At 36.4% G+C, this 24,925-nt stretch overlaps 1 protein-coding gene across 12 annotated transcripts in view; it reads right to left on the bottom strand.

Moving 5' to 3' along the window:
• The window catches only part of METTL25 (methyltransferase like 25), a 151,666-nt gene that overhangs the window by 67,516 nt on the left and 59,225 nt on the right, over positions 1-24,925 (bottom strand). For all 12 annotated transcript variants that reach the window (XM_078076373.1, XM_036085542.2, XM_078076369.1 and 9 more), the window contains exons 6-8: positions 22,366-22,460; positions 19,434-19,463; positions 14,475-14,548 (exon numbers count right to left, since the gene is read on the bottom strand). In XM_078076373.1, coding sequence (XP_077932499.1) covers positions 14,475-14,548; positions 19,434-19,463; positions 22,366-22,460 — 199 coding nt within the window. The remainder of the gene's footprint in view (positions 1-14,474; positions 14,549-19,433; positions 19,464-22,365; positions 22,461-24,925) is intronic.

Genomic DNA, 24,925 nt, shown 5'->3' with positions numbered 1-24,925 from the left:
ACAAATTTGCAGGAATTATGTATTTTGGCTATTAGTCTTTTTCTAGTTACAGGACTTGTAATTAGTTTCTACCAGTGGTTACTTTTCTTTCCACTCTTTCTATGACATCTGAAAACAGAAGTTCTTAATATTAATGTGACTGAGGGGCTCCTGGGAGGCTCAGTTGGTTAGGTGCCTGCCTTCGGCTCGGGTCATGGAGCCAGGAGGGAGTCTGCTTATCCCTCTCCATCTGCCCCTCGCGCCACCTTCACTTGTGCTCTCTCTTGTGCGCATGCTCTCTCTCACTCTCTCTCAAGTAAATAAAATCTTTTAAAAAATATTAATGTGATTGAATTTTCAAACTTTAATTTTAAGACTTGCAGGTTTATATTTAGTTTGAGAAATCCTTCCCCTATCTCAAGATCATAAAGCTATTATTCAATACTATCTTCTAAAAGTACTATAGTATCACCTTTCACAGTCAAATTTTTAACCCACTATGAATTGATTTTTGTGTTTGTTGTAAAGTAGGGGTTCAGATTAATCTTTTTTTGTGTAGTGAGCAGAATAATGGTCCACCAAAGATGTCCACATTCTAATCCCCAGAACCTATGCATATATCACATGGAAAGAGAAATTAAGGTTGCAGATGTAATTAAATTTTCTAATCTGCTGAGTTTAAAATAGAGAATTCTGGATTATCCAGGTGGCCCAAGGTAATTTTAAGGATCCTTTAAAGTGGAAGAGGGAGACAGAAAGGATGTCAGAATTATAGAAAGATTTAAAGATGCTATGCTGTGGGCTTTGAAGATTGAGGACGGAGCCATAAGCCAAAGTATGCAGGGTCCTCTAAAAGCTGTCAAAGGTAAAGAAATGGATTATCCCTTAGAGCTCCCAGAAGAAATGCAGCCCTGAAGTTACCTGATTGTTGCACAGTGAAACCCACTTTGGACTTCTGACCTTCAGGGGGCTAGATAATAAATTTATGTGGTTTTAAGCCACTAAATTTGTCGGAATGTGTTATAGCATCAAAGGAAACTAATACACTGTATAACTGTATAAATTACTGTCCTAGCAGTCCTAATGACTACTCCCTCTTCTAATGATAACAAATGATATAACAAAAGGTTTGTTCTGCACTATTAATTCCACTAGCCAGCCAATAAGGCAATCATCTAAATCACTATAGTTAAAAAAAAAAAAATGCTGTCATTTGGTAAGACAAGTTTCTCAACCTTGTTTTTCTTCTTCAGTAACGTCTTGGCTTTACTTGCTATTTAGCTCTCTCACGTATATCTTGAAACAACTTACAAATTCCGTAACACACACAAACACACATGCATACACACACTAATACACTTTGGGGATATTCATTAGATGTAGTGAATTGCAACAATCTAGCAATCACTTTGTGAAGAGCTGACATTTTTACAATATTAAGTCTGTTTATTCATTAACATATTATATTTGTCCATTTACTTAAGAGTACCCTCTCAACTAGTAACATCCAAAAAAAGGCTCTTGTGTTCCCAAAGAATATTAATTTTTAAGGATGGCCTCACTGTTGCAAGAATTTAGCTGTCCCAGTACTAAACGATCACGTTGGTTAACCCTTAATTAACTCTGGTACCTGGTCAGGTACCCCCATACCTCTTTCTTGACAAATGTGACACATATCCATCATTATGGAATCACACAAAGTATCTTCACTGCCCTAGAAATCCTCTGTGCTTCACTTGTTCATCCTTCATCCCATCCCAAGCCCTGATCTTTTTATTCTCTCCATAGTTTTGCCTTTTCCAGAATGTCATATGATTGGAATTCTAAAGTATATAGCCTTTTCAGATTGGCTTAGCAATATACATTTAAGTATCTTCCATGTGTTTTCATGGCCTCATACCTCTCTTTTTTTTTCTTTCTGTGAATAATGTTACACTGTCTAGATGTGCCACAGTTAATTTACCCATCTTCTTACTAAAGGATATCTTGGTTGCATCCAAGTTTGGGAAATTATGAATAAAGTTACTATAAACATCAGTGTGGAGGTTTTTGTGTGGACATGTTTTCAACTCCCTTGGGTAAATACCAACGACTGTGATTGCTGGATCATATGTTAAGAGTAGGTTTAGTTTTGCAAGAAACTACCAAACTCTTCCAAATTGGCTGTCTCATTTTGCATTCCCACCAGCAATGAATGCAAGTTCTTATTGTTCCACAACCTTGCTAGCATTTAGTGTTGTCAGTGTTCTGGATTTTGATATTCTAATAGGTGTGAAGTGGTATCTTGTTGTTTAACTGTATTTCTCTGCAATTTCTCTATTCACTTCTCCATGGGGTTAGTGTACTTTTTTTTAAAGATTTTATTTATCTATTTGAGAGGGAGAGAACACAGAGGGAGCGTGAGAGGGAGAAGCAGACTACCCGCTGAGCAGGGAGCCCAATGTGGGGCTCGATCAGAGGACCCTGGGATCATGACCTGAGCCGAAGGCAGATGCTTAACCAACTGAGCCACCCAGGCACCCCAAGAGTTAGTGTACTTCTTAAATTTCTTGGACTCATGTCTTTTCTTACTATTGCTACTGCCCTATTTGCTCTCTCCTTTTTTCTCAAACTGCAACTAACATGTATGTGAAGCCTATTCACTGTATTCTCCATAGCTTAGTCTTTCTTTTGTATTCTCCATCTTTCTGTTTCTTCATGTTTCACTGTGGATGTTTTCTTCTGACCTGTCTTCCAGTTTACTAATTATTTCTTCAGCTGTGTCTACAATGCTATTAATACCACTCACAGATTTCTTAATTTCAATTATTTTATTTTTCAGTGGCAGAATTTTCACTTGGGTTATTTTTTTGTATGTTTTGGTTCTCTGACAAAATATTTTTATTTCAACATACATTTTAAGTAGTTTAATAAAAATTTCTATTTTAGGATAATTGTAGATTCACATGCAATTATAGGAAAGAATTCAGAGAGACTGTTATTTCCTTTATCTGGTTTCCTGAAATGTCTCATAATTTGAGACTGGCTTTTTTTCACTCAGTATAATTTTTTTGTAGTTTCATCCAGGCTGTTATATCAATAGCTCATTCCTTTTTATCACTGGGTAGTATTCCATGGTATGGATTAGCACTGTTTGTTTAACTATCTGTTAAAGGGCGTACAGGTTGTTTTCAGTTTGGGATGCTATGAATAAAGCTGCCGTAAACATTTATATACAAGTTTTGTGTGAAGATAACCCAGCCTCTGTTGACACCTTGTTAGTGCTAGGAGTTCCAGCTTCCCACATCTTCTCCACTGATGTTGTGGTAGGGGTGGCCTTTGTAACTCCTGGGCAATGGTGAAAATCCTGACTCTCTACTACTAGGCCTTCTCTGATGCCACACTGGTGGGGAGAGAGTGTAACACCTTTTTACTGTTGGGTGGGCAGAAGTTCAGATCCCCACATGGTCTCTGACACTGTGGCAGCAATGGTGGGGTGCTTGTTACCACCTGGTGGGGAGGAAATCCTAGTTTCCCACTTGTCCTTCTCTGACACCATTCCACAACTGGTGTTCGGGAACCTCATTACAGTGTGGCAAAGATGGAAGTCTAGGCTCTCCACTTGGCCTTTGTTGAAATGGGGCGGGGGGGGCACAATATTTTATTTGGTTTCTGGCTGCAATATGGTAGGTCTATTGAAAGGTTTTCCTGTGCCTCCCTCTTTCCTGGTCCTTTGGCTAGAAAGAGAAGGGTTTTATTTTTTACTGGGGCTTTTTTTTTTTTTTTTTTGGCATGTGCCCAGTGGCATTTCTGGATTGCAGTTTACTTCAGCTCCAATACAAGGTTTTTAAGGCAAAAAGAAAACCCAGGGAACTCCCACTACATTGTTCATTGGGTCCTGAGATCTTAAGCTAGTTTGCTTTATTCTCTCCAAGACTCTTTCAGAATCTTCTTATATTTTATAGATAGTTCTAGATTTTTAATTGTAGTTTCCAGGAAAAATAGAAAGATGTATATCTATTCCATTTTCCCAAAGTGGAAGTTTCTCTGGTTGTTATTTTAAGCTATCTCTGAACTCCCAACTAGTCCATTTCTGTTGCATATAGTTTACCTTGGTTTTTGGTCATGTCCTATTTCATCACATGGCTGGTTATTTTGGGTTGCTTGTTAAATGCTATATATAGCAAACTATAGTGATAATTTGGGCCTAGATATATATTATTTTTGTCCAGAGAGGATTTGCCAATAGTAGGCAGCTAGAAAAAGTAATAATCTGAAATACTTTAATCACAGCTTCAGATAATTCCAAGTGGGGCTTTAAAGCATCTTAGGACTATTTCATTTATAGTTCACCTTTACTCATACTGTGGACCTAACTCAAGGTATGAGTGGTGTGCCTGGCCAATGGAGTCCTCCTCCTAGGGCAGGCTATGAACTTTAACTTTTGTCTCACGAGAACTGTTACTCTATTGAAAGCTGTGCTCACCTTCTCTGTCTACTTTGTTAACTGTTAGACAGCTGCCTTTTCAAGAACTGGCAGATGCTTCTGGGGAAATGCAGCCCTAGAAGAAGCTGGGCTTATCTCTCTTGATTCCCATCTTCTCCTAGGTATTTGCCCTGTAGTTTTGTTGTTGTTGTTGTTTCCATTAACAAGAAGTATTTTAACATTTAATTTTGACTTAACAACATACAGTGGCCTGATTTTTTATAAGTGTCTTAGAAAAGGATTCACTTCAAGTATGAATAAACTAATTTCATAAGATACATGGTGACATTCAAGTACCCACATAAACACAGAACTTATCTTTTTTCCCTAGTTTTATTGGGAAATAATTAGCATACAAGTTTAAGGTGTGTAGCAGGATGGTTTGATTTGCATATATTATGAAATGATTATCACAATAGGTTCAGCTATAACATCCATCTTCTCATATACATTTAAAAAAGAAAAAAAAGGAAAAATTCCTCTTAGGATGAGAACTCTTAGGATTTACTCTCTTAACAACTTTTCTATATATCATATAGCAGTGTTAGGTATAGTCATTGTGTTGTACATTATATCCATAGTACTTATTTATCTTATAACCTAGAGTTTGTACCGTATAGTCACCTCCCTCCAATTCCCCATCCCCCTGCCCTCTGCCCTTGGTAACCGCAGGTCTGACTTCTTTCTATGAATTTGGTGGTTTTGTTTATATTTGCTTTTGTTTTGAGATTCCACATATAAGTGAGATCATACAATATTTGTCCTTTTCTGTCTTATTTCACTTAGCATAATGCCTTCAGGTCCACTCATGTTATTGCATATGATAAGATTTCCTCATTTTATGATGGCTGAATAACATTCCATTATCCCTTCATCCATTGAAGGACACTTAGGTTGTTTCTATATCTTAGCTACGGTAAATAATGATGCTATGAACATAGGGGTGCAGATATCTTTTTGAGTTGGTATATTCATTTCCTTCAGATATATTACCAAAGGTGAAAATGCTGGATCATCTGGTAGTTTTATTTTTGATTTTTTTGAGGATTCTCTATGCTGTTTTCAACAGTGGTTGTACCAACTTATAATTCCACCAACAGCGCACAAGGGTTCCCTTTTGTCCATACCCACGCCAACATGGCATCTCTTATCTTTTTGATGATGGCCATTCCGACAGGTGTGAGGTGATCTCATTGTGGTTTTCTTTTATTAAATATTTACTTATTTATTTGAGAGAGAGTGCGTGTGAGAGCAGGGGAGGGACAGAGAGAGAGAGAGGGAGAGAGAGAAACTCAAGCAGACTCCACACTGAGCATGGAGCTGATGCAGGGCTTGATCTCACAACCCTGAGATCGTGAACTGAGCCAAAATCAAGCTGGACACTTAACTGACTGAGCCACTTAGGCACCCCAATCTCATTGTGGTTTTAATTTGCATTTCCTAATGACTAGTAACGTTGAGCATCTTTCCATGTACTTGTTGGCCTTTTGTCTATCTTTGGAAAAATGTCTATTCAGGCCCTTTGTCCATTAAAAGTTTTGAAGTTTTTGTTATCAAGTTGTATGAGTTCTTTATGTAACAGATATATGGTTTGCAAATATATTTTCCCATTCTGTAGGGTTATTTTCACTTTGTAGATGGTTTATTGTGCTGTGCAGAAGCTTTTTAGTTTGATATAGTCTCATTTGTTTATTTTTTATTTTGTTGCTTGTACTTTAGGTGTCATAACAAAAAAATCATTACCAACACCCATGTCAAGGAGCTTTATTCCTACGTTTTGTCAGGAGTTTCATGGTTTCAGGTTTTACACTTAAGTCTTTAACCCATTTTGAGTTAATTTTTGTGGGTGGTGTAAGATATGGGTCCAGTTTCATTCTTTTCCGTGTGAATATCCAGTTATCCCAGCACCATTTATTGAAGAGACTGTCTTTTCTCCATTGGGTATTCCTGGCTCCCTTGTGAAATATTAATCAATTATATATGCTTCAGTTTATTTCTAGGCTCTCAGTTCTGTTCCACTGGTCTATTGGTCTGTTTTTATGCCAGTACCATCTTGTTTTGATTAGTACAGCTTGAAAGCAGGAAGTGTGATCTCTCCTGCTTTGTTATTCTTTCTCAGGAATTCTCTGGCTACTCAGGGTCTTTTGTGATTCCATATAAATTTTAGGAGTGTTTTTCTATTTTTTTTTTTTTTTAAGTCATTGGAATCTTGATAGGATTGCACTGAATCAAGATGGCTTTTTGTAGTATTTACATTTTAACACTATTAATTCTTCCAATCTATGGACACAGGATATCTTTTCATTTATTTGTGCCTTCCTTGATTTCTTTCATCAGTGTTTTGTAGTTTTCAGAGTAGAGATCTTTCACACTCTTGGTAAATTTATTCCTATTTTATTGTTTTTGATACTGTTGTATTTGCATTTCCCTAAGTTTCTTAAACTCTTTGTCAGAAAAGTCATTGTTAGGGTATAGAAACACTACCGATTTTTATATGTTAATTTTGTATCCTGCAACTTTATTCAATTCAGTTTCTTTCACTGAATCTTTAGGATTTTTTATATATAAAATCATGTCATCTGCAAATAGAGACAATTTTACTTTTTCTTTTCCAATTCTGATTCCTTTTATTTCTTTTTCTTGCTTGATTGCTCTAACTAGTACTTCTAGTACCATGTTGAAATGGAGTGGTGAGAGTGGGCATCCTTCTTTTATTCCTCATGTTAGCAGAAAAGCTTTCTACTTTTACCACTGAGTATGATATTAGCTGTGGGTCTGCCATCTATGGCTTTTATTATGCTGAGAGAAATGCCTTCTATGCTGAACTTGTTAAAAGAGTTTTATCATAAATGGATGCTGAATTTTGTCAAATGTGTTTTCTGTGTCTATTTACATGATCATGACTCTTCCATTCTATTAATATATCACATTGATTGGTTTGCATATGTTGAGCCATCCTTGTATCCCTAGGATAAATCCCACTTGATAATGGCAAATGGTCCTTTTAATTAATATGCTACTAAATTTCGTTTGGTAGTATTTTACTGAGAATTTTTATATCTATACTCATCAGGGATATTGGCAAATAGTTTTCAACAGTGTCTTTTTTCTGGTTTTAGTATCAGGATAATGCTGCCTCATAAAATAAGTTTGGGAATGTTCCCTCCTTTTGGATTTTTTAGAAAGTTTGAGAAGAATTGATGCTAATTCCTCTTTAAATGTTTCATAAAAGGGGCACCTGGGTGACTCAGTCGGTTAAGCATCTGACTCTTGGTTTCAGCTCAGGTCATGATTTCAGGGTGGTGGGATCGAATCCCGTGTCTGGTTCTGTGCTCAGCACAGAGTTACTTGGGATTCCCTCTCGCTCTCTCCCTCTGCCCCTCCCCCCACTCACGTGTTTGCTCACTTGTGCACACTCTCTCTCTAAAATACATACATAAATAAAATCTTTAAAAATAAATTAAATGTTTCTTAAAACATCACCAGTGAAGACAGTTGGTCCTGGGGATTTCTTCATTGAGAGGTTTCGATTATTGATTCAATCTCCTTACTGGTAATTAGTCTATTCAGACTTTCTATTTCTTCCTGATTCAGTCTTCATTAAGTTGTATGTTTATAATTTTTCCATTTTCTTTCTTTTTTTTTTTTTTAAAGATTTTATTTATTTATTTATTGATTAGAGAGCGAGCGAGAGAGAAACAGCATGAGAGGGGAGGGGGTCAGAGGGAGAAGCAGGCTCCCCGCTGAGCTGGGAGCCCTATGTGGGACTCGATCCCAGGACTCCGGGATCATGACCTGAGCCGAAGGCAGACGCTTAACCAACTGAGCCAGCCAGGCGCCCAATTTTTCCATTTTCTAAGTTGTCCAGTTTGTTGGCATATAGTTGTTCATAGTAGCCTCTTTTGATCCTTGAATTTCTGTGGTATCAGTTGTAATGCTTCCTTTTTCATTTGTAACTTTCATTGATTTGGGTCCTTTCTCTTTTTTTCCTGAGTTATTCTAGGTAAATGTTTGTCAATTTTGGGGGTGTCTGGGTGGCTCAGTCAGTTAAGTGTCTGATTCTTGATTTCAGCTCAGGTCATGATTTCAGGGTTGTGAGATTAAGCCCCGCTCTGCACTGTGCGTGGAGCCTGCTTAAGAGTCTCTTTCCTTCTCCCTCCCTGACTCCCAGCTCTCTCTCTCAATCTCCCCCTCAAAAAAATGGTTTGTCAATGTTTTTTACCTTTTCAAAGAACCAACCCTCAGCTTGTTCTATTCTTTTTCTGTTCTCTATTTTACTTCTTTTTGTTTTAATCTTTATTATTTCTTTTCTTCTAACTTTGGGCTCAATTTGTTCTTCTTTTTATAGTTCCTTAAATCAGAGGTAGGGTATTTGGGATCTTTCTTGTTTCTTAATATAGGCATTTATTGCTAAGAACTTTCCTCTTAGAACTGTTTTCACTGCATCCTGTGAGATCTGGTATATGTTGTATTTCCATTTTTATTTATTTCAAGAAACCTTTTAATATCTTCTTTGATACTAATTTTCATGTATTTATGAATTTTCCAGTTTTCAATTTTCAGATTTCTAATTTTATGCCATTGGGGTCAGAGGAGACACTTTGTATGATTTCAGTCTTCTTGAATTTGCTAAATCTTGTTTTGTGGCCTAATATATGATCTACCCTAGAAAATGTTTCATATGCACTTGAAAAGTATGTCTATTTTGCTGTTGTTGAATAGAATGTTCTGTACATGTCTGTTAAGTCCATTTGATCTAGAAGGTTCAAATTTGCTGTTTTCTTATTGCTTCTCTGTCTGAATAATGTGCCCAATATTGGAGCACTTAAATATATAATGTTCCTGTATGTCCATTCAAAGAACTCTTATTTAGCATTCCTTATGAGGCAGATCGAGTGGCAAAGAGCTCCTTCAGCTTTTGTTTGTTTAGAAAAGACTTTATCCCTTCTTCGTTTCTGATGGACAGCTTTGCCAGGTAATAGAATTCTTGTCTGACAGTTATTTTCTTTCAATATGTCATTCCATTCTCTTCTGGCCTGAAAAGTTTCTGTTGAGAAATCTGCCAACATTCTTATGGGAGGCTGTTATTTGTATATAACCCCTCTCTTGTTGCTCCTGAAATTCTTTGTCTTTGACTTCTGACAACTTAATTATGTCTTATAGTGCTACCTGGGTTCAACCTATATGAATTCCTTTGGATCTCATGGATCAGGATGTCCTTTTCTCTCACCAGGTTTGAGAAGTTTTCAGCCATTGTTGCCTTAAATATATTTTCTTTTTTTTTTTTTTTTTTGCCATTGTTGCCTTAAATATATTTTCTGTCCCTTTGTTTCTGATATGGAATTCTTATAATACTAACATTGTTTCTTTTCAATATGTTCCATTTTGCCATAGGCTTTCTTCATTCTTTTCACTTTTTGCTTCTCTGACTGGGTAATTTCTAATGTCCTATCCTCTCGGTCACTGATTCTTCCTTCTGTATGGATAAGTCTACTTTTGAAACTCTCTACTGAATTCTTCTGTTCAATTATCATATAGTAGACCCTTGAACACCATGGAGTAAAGGGTATTGACCTCCCATGCAGTTGAAAATCCATGTATAACTTTTGACTCCCCCACTCAAAATATAGCTACTAATAGTCCACTACTGACTGAAGCCTTACTTATAACATAAACAGTTGATCAAAACATATTTTATATTTTATATGTATTGTATACTGTATTCTTACAATAAAGTAGGCTTGAGAAAAAATGTTATTAAGGAAGTCATAAGGAAAATACATTTACAGTACTGTACTGTATTTATCAAAAAAAAAATCTGTGTATAAGTGAATCTGTGCAGTTCAAACCCATTTTGTTCAAGGGTCAACTGTACTTTTCAACTCCAGGATTTTTTTTTTTTTGGATGGCTGCTTTTTCCTTGTCAAAATTCTCATTTTGTTCATGCATTGTTTTCTGAATTTTGTTTGTGTTTTCTTGCAGTTCACTAAATTTCCTTAAGAGGATTACTTTGAATTCTTTGACAATTCTTAGATCTCCATTTCTTTAAGATCAGTTATTAGAACTTTATTAGTTTCCTTTGGTGGCATACTTATCTGATTTTTCATGATCCTTGATTCCTTATGTTGTTATTTGAGCACTGGAGTAACTGGGCTCCTCTTTCAGACTTTACAAGTTTTCTTTGATAGAGACTGTTTTTTTACCAGTCAGCTCAATTTGGGTTTCTGGGTTTGTCTACTGCTAACATCCACAGGTAGCAGGGACTGCTATTATGGTCTATTTTGGGGTGAGGCAACTGTTCAAGCTCTGAGGATGGGGATGGGGAGTGTGCCTCTGGTTGAGAATAGTTGGATAGGAATGTGGCTTGGTTCTCGACTTGAGTGAGGCTGTGGAATGGATTCCATGATTGCCTGGATTCTCTAGTCATGCTTACTAGATGGTTAGTACTCGGTACTATATTCAGTAGTATATGGGGCTATGAATTAACTTCCTTGCCGTGGCAGGGAAGCAGGATAAGACCCAGGGCCTATATAGCTCATTGTTTGGGGACCCAAATCAGGCCAGAGTGTGCACAGAATTCCCTGGTCAGGTGACGTCACTGGTTTTGTTCTGCAGATAAGGGATGACATGGGCAGTGCTCTCTGTTCAAGTACTACTATAAGTAGGGCTGTTGAATGGGCTATGCAGCTTCCTGTGTGTTCTGGTTAGGTTCCTGGTTGGACAGGCTGAAGGCTGTATTCAGTAATGAGTGGGTCTATGAATTAGATTCCTTGCCCAGGTGCAGTGAGAGAGGCAACTCTAAAGCTGGAGAGCTCTGGCGCTTCCTGGGGTCTAGTGGTTAGGATTCAGTGCTCTCTAAAATTGGGAAAGCTCTTTGTTGTCTTAACTCAAGCCAACCTGCACCCCAAGTTTCCTAGCTGAAGAGGGCCACTGGCTTTGCTTTGTAAACTACTGACTTTGCCTTTCTCTAGACTCAAGCATTGCTGGACCACACACCTTCCAGGAGTTGTTGCCAGCCCTTTTGGTCAGATGGGCTAAAAGACACATTCCACAGTGGTGTTATGTGTCAGCTCCCTTAACTGGGCAGGAGGGAAAAGGCTACTCCAGGCTACTCTCCAAATTTTCCAATATTCTCCTATTTCCCAAATAGGCTCTCCAGTTGGGAAGGGCTGAGAGCTACCACCACCCTTGGCTATGAATTAATCTTCCTGCCTGTGCATAATAAAACAATCCTTCATACTTGGTACTGGATTTGCTCTGGGGCTGATCAGCTCTGCCAGCCTGCCTCCTGGCTGGAGTACCACTGAGCTTCCAGAAGTTGTCGCCAATGCTTATGCTCAGATGGGACCAGAAGATACTCTCAACAGTGGGTGGGGCTGTAACTCAGCTCCCTGCTTGGGAGTGGAGCAAACCAGGCTCTAGAGATGGCAAAACTCCTCATCTGAGGATCTGAATCAGTCAGATGTGCACCCCACTGAGTTTCCTGGTCAGAGTGAGCCCCTGACTTGGTTTTGCAGATGAGCAAATCCACCAGATGGGATTATTACTTGGACACTACAGGTATGAACTTGGTCTGCCAATATCCATGTGCTGATTATTGCAAGCCCCTTCCCCCTTCTCCATCCCAGTCAGATTCTCAGTGGTTGAGCCCCACAGACTTCCCTGCAATAACTGTGGGGCAAGATCAGAGTATGGGCTTTCATAAAGTAACCCCCAATGTTGGTGGGGTGGCTGTGCTCCCTGGGTTCTTTTCCCACTGGAGGAACCAGAGGCTCAGGGGAGACCTCTCCATGTGCTGCTGCATTGGCCTGAAGGGAGACACAATGTGGTCAACATGTAGCTGCTTCTCTTGCCCTTCTGATGAAGTCTATCTTGGTCTCTGAGGTAGAGGAAGGTGCGAAAGCCTCACGCCCATGTTCTAGGATTCTTTCAGTGGTGTCTTGTTTTTTAATAGCCATTAGTTGTTCTTGGGGGGGGGGGCAAAGTCAGGAACAACCTATGTTGTCATCTTAGTGAAATCACTCCCTGCCCTATAATTCTTAACTTTCTTGATAGGTCTCTGATGTTCTCAAACCAATTAAAAACAAATACACACACATGCGTACACAAACACACACACACCTTCAATGTTTTTCACTTTTCTCAAAGGAGAGTTGGTTCTAATGATCTAGTCTGCCGTTATTGGAAATGGGTTTCTATCACTGTCTTTGTTTTTTGCACATGCTATCCTGATTAGAATATAAAATATTTCTGTGTGGACAATATACCCTATGCATCCAGAACCTAACAGGCTGCCTGTCATACAATAAATTAATTGCTGGACTGAAAAAATAACAATGTGTAAGTCTTGGCAACTAATGAGAATATGTGGCCTGATGATGGAAGAAAAATAAAATTAAATATAACTAAGATTTCTAAAGCTTGACTTTAGAAATGGTCATGGCATTCCTAGGTTTAATAAAAGAAGTCAAGAGAAGAAAGAAAGAGGAGTAGAATTGGTGGGAAGTTGACTTTGGTTTTTGGATATGCTGAATTTGATGTATCGGTAAGGTACTTAAGTGAAAGCGGTGGGAATAGATACCTGATTCCAGGTATCAGTTGTCAGGGTAATTCCTAAGAGAAATGAAATATTAAGAGAAAGGAGCTGAATATAAAAATATTAGAGAACGTCTAACTATATGTAGGAGGTAAGTAAGAGGAAGAACCTTTCAGTAAATAGAAGGATGTGCACAGCAGGAAAAAGGAACTCAGAATGCAACTTAATGGAAGAGAAGGAGGACAAGAGTTGGGAGAAAAAAACAATTATTAAATGGTCAAATGTGGCTAAAAGGTCAATCAGGCTCTGGAATGAAAGAAGTCTTATAATACATACATACCATCTATCTTCTAAGTAGTAAAAGAAGGCAGGAACATGGAAGGCTGGAGGGTGTTTAATCTTTAAGTGACAAGAAAGATTCAGAAAAGAATGGAAACAATTTTAAGTTGTCATTAGAGGAATAAAAAATTTATAAAGAGATTTGAAGTCTCAAAAGAGGCAGGCAGTCAATATTTGAGTGGACATAAATTTGCAAAATTATGTGACTTTTTTCCACCAGGTTAGTATCTTGTGGTGAACTCAAGAGAGGGAACTACTTTTCAGGAAAGCATGAGAAATTCACTTGTAGACAATTTTGAAGATTGGTAAACATGGAAAAGAGAATGGAGTCTGCAAGCAGATTTGGGAGTTATCTACACAGAAATGATAGTTTAAAACAATGGTATATGTAGTATTTATATGTCATAATTTCTATCAGTAAAAAAAATGGTTATTTTCTCTCTTACAGAGAAATAGTAACTAATTCAAAAATAGTTTCTATCTCGGTTAGTAAGTGTGGATTTGTTTTTGAGAACCTTAAAATTGTCCTATTTTAACTTGAAGAATAATTCTATTACAACCAAATGGTTATCAGAATCCTAAAATTGTAATTAGCAAGAGGATATTCATGAAACTTGCCAGAAATGTGAATGTAAGCTTGAGTATAGCAGTTACTGAACCAATATTATGGAAAAATTCTCCCATCCCTGCCTGTCTATGCAATGCATTATTTGGAAAAAAAGACAAAACATATGCAGGGCTACTATTTTACCAGTAATACAATGGCCACAATTGTTTATCATCAATGTCTGTTCTCATTAGCTATGAGTTTAAGCTGTATTGGTTGTAAAACATTTTAAATATAACTCTTGTTCATATGCTAAGTCACTGAATTACTTATATATAACATTTCAATGCTTCTAAAATTCTAAATTACAATTGACACAGACTACTTTACCATTTCACCAACTCTTTGGGACAAAAAGGAATCATTAGCGCCCCCCCTTTAATAATGATTAAGCTAAGATACAGCTGCTGCATACTTCTTTGTTACTACTCACATTATGCTCAAATTCAAAGCTTCTTCCAACAGTAAGAGTGACCCTGAATAAATTCACCTGGGCTAAAAGTCATTTCATTTACAAGACAACATAGTTATTATTAAAATTCTCATACCATTTGGTGATGCCATAACATTCTTTAATAATATCCTGAAGGACGGCTCGATAGAAGAGTGATTCCGTAGGCAGCTGAAAAAAATGTAGATATATATGAGCACAAGAAACAAAAAACATAAATTGAATCAATACTAGAGAGTCAGGACCATAAGTGAATATTAGAAACCTGACTTTGTTACAGAACATAGAGGACACTTTAAAAATCTTTTCATTCTAAGTTACATTAAAACCCTGTGGCTAATATTCACTGAGAAAGTATTCTGCATGAAAATAGAAGAAACTATAAGAGAAATGGTAGTGAATGAGGAAGAAAAAGCAAAATCAAAGAAAAATGAGCTAATGTCCCAAATGGAGTGCCATTCAATTTAAAATGTGGAAATAAACTTTCATGACCAGCCAAATCAGCTCTGGAGCCTGTAAGAGAGCAGTCAGGTAGAATATGTGCAAAAGAGAAGAAAACGTGGATTTGTCCTAATGGCGGTGGAACAGAGATAGTATCATTTAGGATTCACACCTGCAAAGAGAAGGTACTATTCTAAGGACATTCTAAAAATATGTCTGAGGTCTGAAAGATCATAGCATTGGCTACTGTTGAGTTGAAAAGGACATGCTTTTTGTCTTTTAGAAAGGACATAGGATCAGGTATCCATGAACGTTTTCCAAAGGAAAGAAGGTATGGCTGAAAAGAAAGGCCCCAGTGAAACATAATTTTTAAGAAGTAGAAGGTAAAAAAAAAGTACTACACATAAAATAAAACACTTCACTGAAAAAATGGAAGTGGTAATCAAACTAAGAAACTACAAAAGTCACCCAAACTCCATCCACATCCCCCCAGACCTCTTAATATTGACAGTGTAAATAAATCTAACATGAAATATCAAATATTATCAGCAACAACCCTGGTTCCATGCCAAGTTACTAATGGAAAAAAAAAAAAAAAAAAAGAAAGAAAAATGAGCCAGAGTAGCGGGAGGTCGACAATATTGTATGGTTCTGAAAAGTCTAATAAGGTGAAAACTCCAAACTATGCAGTGACTGGTAAAGTTTTAAAGACAGAGGTCAGTAGACTGTATATATTCCCTGAGTTATCCTTTTGTAACTTTTATTCTCCTTCCTAGCACAGAATTGTTATTTTCATCTGTTTTCAACTAAAATATGTTTGGATTCAGATGGAGTTTAGCACAAAATAAAATCTTGCCTGTGTGCTCAGGCAGAAAACTTAACTCTACTGCTCCTATCCTCATCTGACCGCAAGTTCCTACACTGTGGGCCCGTGGTGCTGAAACTACAAAAAAACACAAATTGGGGAGTTGAGGGTCAACCAACCATTATTTCTTGGGTCTTGTCACTGGACAATGTCTGACTTGCAGGATCTTGATAGAACACTTGGAAAGAACACACGTTATATCCTTTCTGGATGGTGGGAATAGTGGGGAGGGTGATTCTAGTCAGAAATGGTGTTAAGGAATACCACAGTCCCCAGTTCAGCTCCTAAAATAACGTACTGACAGCAGACATTCATACATACTTGAGTGCCCACAGTAAAATTTATAACCTTCAAAAGACACACTTCTTATATAATATCTCTTTCTAAATACAACTCCTTGACTTAAGACAAACTGATTTCTAAACTTTTTTTCTGGAAGACTGCTCCAAAACATTTCATTCTAAATTTCCCATCTCTGGATATACTTTCTTTTCTTTTTTTTTTTTTTTTAATTTATTTATTTGACAGAGAGAGAGCACAAGTAGGCAGAGTGGCAGGCAGAGGGAAAGGGAGAAGCAGGCTCTCTGCTGAGCAGGGAGCCCGATGCGGGGCTCGATCCCAGGACCCTGGGATCATGACCTGAGCCGAAGGCAGCCGCTTAACCAACTGAGCCACCCAGGCGCCCCTTGATATACTTTCATTTGGCATTTTTTCATCTTGAGTAATTCTTTTTTGCAGTACTAAAAATCTCTATCATCTGTCCCTCACTTCTCCCCAAATCCCTTCAGTTTTCTCACAAAAATGCTGAAATCCCCTTTCATACATTAACACCTATTGTTCTATTGAAATTCAAGGCATTCTGGGAAATATATTATTACATGAAGTAAAATATTAGCATTAGTATTATAAATGCTTACGAAGTTCTTAATTTTTTATTTGGTTAAGCTATATAATAAATAGGAAGTTTAATTTTATGTAAATTTTATATGAAACTCTAAAAATAGAGCTGGTATCTGAACCGAAGAAGCCTAGCTCAGATGTCCCTGTACCAAGCCATAATGCTATTGTGCCTCTTGGACACTTGGGCAGGGATGAGGTATCATTAGTCTTATTATGTACTTCATTTAGGGAAAAAAAATCTTAAAAATATGGTGTGCCTGGGTGGCTCAGTCAGTTAAGGGGCTGACTCTTGACTTCGGCTCAGGGCATGATCTCAGGGTCCTGGAATTAAGCCCCGTGTCCAGCTCCATGCTCAGTGGGGAGTCTGCTTAAGGATTCTTTTTCTTTTTTTTTTTTTTTTTTTTTTTTTAAAGATTTTATTTATTTATTTGAGAGAGAGAATGAGATAGAGAGAGAGCATGAGAAGGGGGAGGGTCAGAGGGAGAAGCAGACTCCCCGCCGAGCAGGGAGTCCGATGCGGGACTCGATCCCGGGACTCCAGGATCATGACCTGAGCCGAAGGCAGTGGCTTAACCAACTGAGCCACCCAGGCGCCCCAAGGATTCTTTTTCTCCCTCTCCCCTTCCCTCTGCTCTCTCTTTCTCTCTCTCTAAAAACAAAAACCAAAAAACTCTTAAAAATAAAGCTTTCCATTCCCTGCCTTTGAGAAAAATTATATAAATGGTAGCAAGATAATTTAGAAATAAATGTATATTTATATTGTTATTAAAAACTGGCTGAAGACGACAAAAAGAAAAAAAACAAGAAATGCATTTAAACAAGAGATTATACAGAAATGCATACAGAAATACAAACAGGATAGAATAAATCATCATTCCCAAGTTATCCTGAGTAAATAAGGAGCTTTACAGCTGTTTCCTAAGAGAAAGGGAAGAGAGTTATGAAGTACCTTCAAATGTGCATTCCTGGAATAACTAGGACTATCCATCCTGGTAAATACGTACTGGGGGTAAGTGGGAAGGGAATCAACAGCTCCCCACCCCTGTCTGTCTGACTATTCCAAGAATAAACTGGATGTGGCTCAGAGTTTACTTTCCTTCACAAGTGATAAGTCAACTTAACACTTTAATGCATTTTAAATGGGAGGGAGCAAAAAGAGCACACCCTTAAAGTATATTATCTTAGGCATGCATTTTACAGGTCTAGTGGAAAGGGCTCTAAGCTGGAAGTCAGTACTCTGCAATTAATTAAGGGAGCTAGAATGCACTATTAAACTTCTGCTGTTCTGCTGTGTATCATGTTCTCATGTAAGTTTGGGATAATACCCAACTTATAAGATTACTGTAAACATGAGTAAGCACTTGGGAAACTGAAAAATACCACAAAAATGCACAGGAACATTATTATGATAAAGGCTCTTTCCTCTTCCATATCCCTAGGGAACCACTAGGTTGATATGCAATATAGCTGTTAACTGCAAACGAGGAGTTTGAGACTAAAGCCCACACCTAAACAATATGCTCTAATGCCTTTAAAAAATCAGTTTTTTTTTTTTTTTTAAAGATTTTATTTATTTATTTGACAGAGAGAGACACAGCGAGAGAGGGAACACAAGCAGGGGGAGTGGGAGAGGGAGAAGCAGGCTTCCCGCAGAGCAGGGAGCCTGATGCGGGGCTCGATCCCAGGACCCTGGGATCATGACCTGAGCCGAAGGCAGACGCTTAACGACTGAGCCACCCAGGCGCCCCTAAAAAATCAGTTTTTATCAACTTTTAGATAGGTACAATGAATACATTTTTTTTAATGAGATTATGGTTGTTATGCAGAGTTAAGTCTTTATCTTTTCCATTGATAAGAGTTTCTAGAGATTTATTTTTTAATTTTTTTTTAAAGATTGTATTTATTTATTTGACAGAGAGAGAGAGAGACACGGCAAGAGAGGGAACACAAGCGGGGGGGAGAGAGAAGGAGAAGCAGACTCCCCACCGAGGAGGGAGCCCAATGCGGGGCTCGATCCCAGGACTCCGGGACCACGACCAGAGCCAAAGGCAGATGCCCAATGACTGAGCCACCCAGGCACCCCCAATGAATACATTTTTTAAAGAAAGTTCTTAGCATCATGCCTGGCCCACTAAATACTCAGTAAATGATATTTGTTGCTATTGTCATTTTCAAATTATTATTTTTAAAAATTTAAATTGACATATTAATGTTCCTTAAAAAAAAAAAGCAAAAAAGAGATTTCTAAAATTTAGGTCTAACAAGAAAAATCTTGTGAAAAGCTTAAAAAGAATTCTTAAAAATTTTTTAGAAATTCCCAATATGTTTCATGAATTATAAGGTAGAGGATAAGGCAATTACACAGATATTCTGGGGATACATTTAACTTCTGTTTATATGTGCAAGCCCATTTGGCTATTTCAACTAATGACTAATCAAGTAAAATAAGGAAAAAAGTTAAAAAAAAAACAACAAAATGTGTGTTTTGGACTATAGGTAAAAAATAAACTGAATGCTATATCATGTTTACCTTTGCTTGAACTAAGTCCATAAAAGCCTAATAGTCAGCAACAGCAGTCTTTAGAAATATTTATAGACTGTTTATTATGAAGAAATGAGACATTAGTACAAGAAAATAATGTAGAAGTTTTCTTAAAAGTTCAATTTACTTTTCTGAAAGTTCACTTCTCTTTTAAAGTAAACTTACAGAAAATGTATAAATTTGAATATGAAGAGGTGATATTTATTAAAAGCCATCAGGTTTTAAGTTCATCAGCAGGTCAAGTACGAAGAATACTTTAAGAAACCATCATGTCCATCTGCTATATTAGAGTAAACATTCTTACTTACCCCTTGGCCAACTGCAACTCGTTCCAATGCCTTTGGAGAAAAAATAAAGAGAAAAAGATAAGAGAGAGACTGCTCATATATTTAGTCTTACCTTATAAGACTTATAAACACACTGTATAAGGGCTTATAAAAGTGACATTAAAAAAGATTAATTGATAACATGTAAGTTTATACATTTAAAAGTGTTAATATCATTAAGGAATGTTAACCGGTATACTTGTATAATTTAGGGTTGATTTATAATAGATGTGTGTCATGTACACAAGCACAAACATACCTCAACTGTATACACTCCTTCAATTTTAGAAAAAATAAGAAAACGAAATGAAATAACATGCTCTTGGCTCACTTTTAGTTTAGCTAAAACAATCAAATAAATCCAAAACTATTATTTTTTTAATCTAAAGCTATTATTATGTGTGTGTATATACAACTTTTAACTTATTTTCATCTAATTTTTTATAAACGTAGTTTCATATTTTATTATACAAGGTAATATTGAACAGATTGTATTTTAAAACTTAGTTTAGAAAAGTATGTATAGTTTTGATCTGCCTGGTCTGCAATTCAAATCAAATTCACATATGATCAAGTGCCCAGTAGAAAAGAAAGTAATACATATTTTTATAATTTTATACATAGCTAGTTTTTATATTTATATTTATTTAAGATCCAGAACATTTTTAGAAAATATTTCCTAATATTTCTAATAAACACTCATAATCCAACATATATGAAAGGTATATACGAAAGATTTGCCATAATTTAAATATGGAATAGAGGCTTCTAAAACTTTCATTTTTTAAGAGACATAAATTTCCACACTTACGTAGTTTATATTTATATAAATAAATTTATAAATAAATCATTTATATAAATAAAGTTTATTTATAACTGAATTACATTAAAATATTTTAATATTTATATTTTTTAAATTTTAAATAGTTCGAACACAAAGAAGTAAAATATAATAGATCTGCATATACCTCCTATTCCATTTTAAAAGACTGATATTTGCTTTAGATAGATGTTCTTCATAATCATATACTTGTCAGATACAGCTGAATCATATACTTCTAAGACTAATGGTAATTTACAGATTATCCTATATAAGTACAATTTTTTCAGCTACACAAGCTCAGTGACAAGGTAAAGTACTTGCCACAAGTTGTATAGCTAGTTAGCAAGTGAGCAGGAAGTAAAACATTGTTCTATGAACCCTGATTAACTTCTTTTTTTTTTTTTTTTTTTTTTTTTTTAAAGATTTTATTTATTTATTTGACAGAGAGAGAGACAGCGAGAGAGGGAACACAAGCAGGGGGAGTGGGAAAGGGAGAAGCAGGCTTCCTGCCGAGCCGGGAGCCCGATGTGGGACTCGATCCCGGGACTCCAGGATCATGACCTGAGCCGAAGGCAGTCGCTTAACCAACTGAGCCACCCAGGCGCCCCCCTGATTAACTTCTCCTGCCCTCACACCATGAAGATTTAGTGGGAAAATGAGTTCACTGTATAACAAGTTGCTTCACAGAAAGTGTTTGAAGAAAAAAATTGCAATTTTTCCATTGACTTGAAGGATACCTTCACTGAACATTTAAAGCCACAGATTTATGAATACAGGAGAAAGATATTATGTAATTTTCATATTAAATTAAACAGCAACAGGCCCAGAATAAATTTATTATTGAAGAAAACACTGATTTTCATTTACAGTACTATTTGTGCTCATTTCAGACTAGATTTTTGTGTTATGGCTTTTGCTAAAAGACTGAACTGAATAAAGAAACAAGAATTTTTAATAAGTTGCTTGGTGTTGATAAAAGTATCTGCTTTTAGTAAGTATAACTAGTTAAAAGTAGTCAATAACAAGACTACTTTTAGTATGTGTTGCTGATGAGGGATTTTAGAAATACAAATGATAAATTAGGATGACATAATAAAAGATAACCAAGTAGGTGATAAGAAGTTTCTTGCAAACATTAGTATTTTTCTTGGCCAATAAATAAAGATAATGAAGAAAATAAACCAAGTGTTCATGTCATACTAATCTAAAATATTTTGCAGTTTTATCAGGGTTAAAGTATGCTGACAAGATTGTATTAATCTAATTAAAATTTTATCTCTGGTTAGTACCCTTAACAATTTATCTGAAAGCATCACCAGAAAGGTCTCTTTCTCCTTTTTTAACCCCTAAGGCTTTGATTATTTGTGGAAAAGGTCAGGTATGGAACAAAAGGCAATAAAAAATACACAAAAAAAATGTTCCTTAGCCTCCAAAAAAGAAGCCAAGGTAGCCAGGAACTGGGATGGAGCCAAGGAGAGGGGCATTCCATAGGAAGCTGACATTGGTCAGGAAAAGTTATTAAGTGCAGTGTGGTCTATAAATTCTATATTCTGAAATTTATTTTTCAAAAATGCTTCTTTTTGTTTCTTTGAATGTTTATTTTCATAGCAACCACTTCTGTTTTATGAATGGAGTATATTCTTTTATCTAAGGGATATTAATAGCTATTTTACATTATTTTATTTTATTTTGTATAGTCTCCACTTCCACCAAGTTTCTTTTCTTCTGCTTATCTGATCTCTGTTCTTTCACGTTAGACTTTCTTTAGGTATCTAGAGATTCTTGGCTGTCTGCTGATAATTAAAATAGGGGTATCACAAACCTAATTAGAAGTATTATGCTCATGAGTGAGGACTGCTAATTGTGGGCTTCATCATAAAGATGACATGTGTCCTGCTTATTACCACAATGCATGTAAAGTAGCAGATAATGTTGTAAAGGCAAGTCATTTTTTTCTTAAAATTTGCAATGCACAAAAGCATTAATAATGATGCTCTGCAAAACCTGGCATTTAATTCATGATATTAGCCAACAATAATAAATTCTGCAACATCTGGATAAAGCTTAGTTCAGAAAAAAATCTAATCATACCAAACATGCTGACATTCTGGCATTACGACCACAGCACCATCTCTCTTCCTTTAAATACTGGCACATTGGAAATCCCCACTTTTCTTGGGTACTTTCTGCAGATGGAAGAAAAATATGAATTATTTAAATAAGATTCTTCCTCTTTCAGTTAAAGTAAACAATCTATTAAGAAAGAAAAGCAGTCATTGAGAGTCAAACAGTAGTTAAACATGGAGGTAGTAATGTTTAACAGTTCATGCCAATCTGTTAATTGAAAGCATATTAATGTTATGAAAGTGGTATTTTCAACAACAGCTGTTTTGTGTTTAAGCTTTAGGTCTGATACTAACCAAATTGCCAAAATTATTTTTCTAAGATTTAGCAAAAGCAATTTAAAATGGAAGTACTCTTCATGTTCAGTGTAACTATAGGAAATAAGTAATGAGATACTGGACATTTACTGCTGACCTGATTAGATTTCTAAAAAAAAATGATTTATTAAATGACATTTGGTAATTTATTATAGAACAATATTAATTCATCCCTAATAACGATGAAACCTCAATTTTTTTTTCAGCCACTATATTCACTTTCCAGGAAAAGAACAGCTGTATAAGCTCTTCTTTTTCATTTTATTAACAGGCTGCAATATTTTCAATTGTGATCCAATTTGGCTCAGTTGCATATATGGTTTAAGTAACAACAACAAAAATCAACATTCACTGCTTAATCACACATATCTTTTGCCTAACTCACTTACAGAGTTGCATATGCAATTTGCGGATGTTCAAACCCTTAATGCAGAACTATTAATTACACAGGGATTTTGAAAAGGAAAACAAATTTCTTTTTTAAATTGAAGCCTAAAAAATAAGAGCTTAAATTTTATCAAGACTGTGACGATTTAAAGAAAAATACAAATTTTCTATTAGGTTAAAAAGTAAAAATAGAATTAAAACCTCGAAAACATAAAAACACTTAAAAGAAAATATTGTTAAAAAAATAAATAAAAAGAAAATATTGTTGAAGTAGAATCCACTAGGTAAATTTCTCGCTATGAAGGATCAGATGACTTTTGATTCAAATAGTGAAAGTTTAAATTTCATACAGATCATATGCCTGTGAGAGTGGTTTCTTTCAGTTCGTAAATTAAAATTTATAATAGACCTTACTGATAATCAGTTGGAAGATACGGACCTTTCCCTGGGAATATAAATAATAATAATGCTAGTGTTTATATAGCACTTAATATTGTGAGGCACTATTGTAAGTGCTTTAAATGTATTAACTAACTAGCTTTAGTCCCTACAGCAACTCTATGAAATAGGCACACTATTACTCTCATGGCTTAGCTAGGGAAACTAAGCACAGGCAGGTTAAGTAAATTGCCTAAGTTGCAAAATCTAGCACATGGTGGGGTAGGATTTAAACAGAGGCAATCTGACTCCAGAGGCCATACTCTTAACCACCAAGCTATATAAACAATTTCAATTACACATGCACAGGACTTGTGGAGCCCTTGAAGCCCATCCAGGTCCTGGGGACCCTTGGACTACTTCCTCTAGTTCCAGATGACTTGAAATAGCAGTTTGAGTTTTATTTAAGGCTTTATAATTTTATAATTTATAACTGAGACATGATTACCACTAAATAAAAGAATTACTGTAAGGTTTTTTTTTTTTTCCTTCTTATAACCCAAAAGAGAAATATCTAGATCTTACTGCAAAGGGTAAGGGGCTAGAGAGATGGGTTTGTGCTATTTTATTCAGAATAGTTAGGAAAGGTGCTAACCAATAAAATAGCTATATCTTCCCTTTCTCCTAGCCATTCTCTTACTCCTTGTGACAGTGATCCCAATGATGGGATTAGTCCTGGCAGTCCCTAGAAAGACAGTGGTGAAGCTGTGAGTGTGTGATAGGGGGAAGATGGGTGGGAATTATCCAGCAGAATACTGAGTTCTGGGATTCCCAGATTTCTAGTAATAAAGAGAAGATGAAGGCAGGGATACATAGGACCCCTGGTATCCCTCTTGATTTCAGATGACATAAATATGGAAGCCACCAGCAGAGGCTTCTGAGCACATGGGGCTGTCGTTAGAAAAATGAAGACTAGTAAAAGAAGGTCTTACTGCATGTTCACTAACTTGTACTGATGAAGGTGATGAGGGTAGAGAAGGGATATGGTGTTCCTAAGGGCACATAAAGCTATTCTTTTCCACTACAATAAAGGCCTACAGAAGGGTAGTTTTTGTGTATAAGGGAGCTTCCTCTCCAACCCTACATAACTGTGATGGCAGAAGGGCAATCTTACTCGATGTATATGGCTCCCTGAATCTCTGGCCAAAACACCTAAGATCCTAGGGCTCTTATAGTTTATAGGAATTGCCAGCCTTGGTTCAGGGTTATGTAAAATCCCATCAAAGCCTCCTTCCTTTGGACACCTGGTGGTTGTGGAATCTCCTTGAAGTTTTCTGAATCTACATCACAGTTTCCTCTGTGGTTGAGGTCATGGTGGCCTCACAGCTCTGCTCATTTTTTAAAAGTAAGTGCAAACAACTGATACAGAGGCAGGACATCCTCAA

The sequence above is a fragment of the Halichoerus grypus genome, chromosome 6 (assembly GCF_964656455.1).
Source record: "Halichoerus grypus chromosome 6, mHalGry1.hap1.1, whole genome shotgun sequence".
NCBI lineage: Eukaryota > Metazoa > Chordata > Mammalia > Carnivora > Phocidae > Halichoerus > Halichoerus grypus.
Note: the sequence above shows the minus strand (reverse complement) of the source record. Positions and strands in the feature narration are given on the sequence as shown.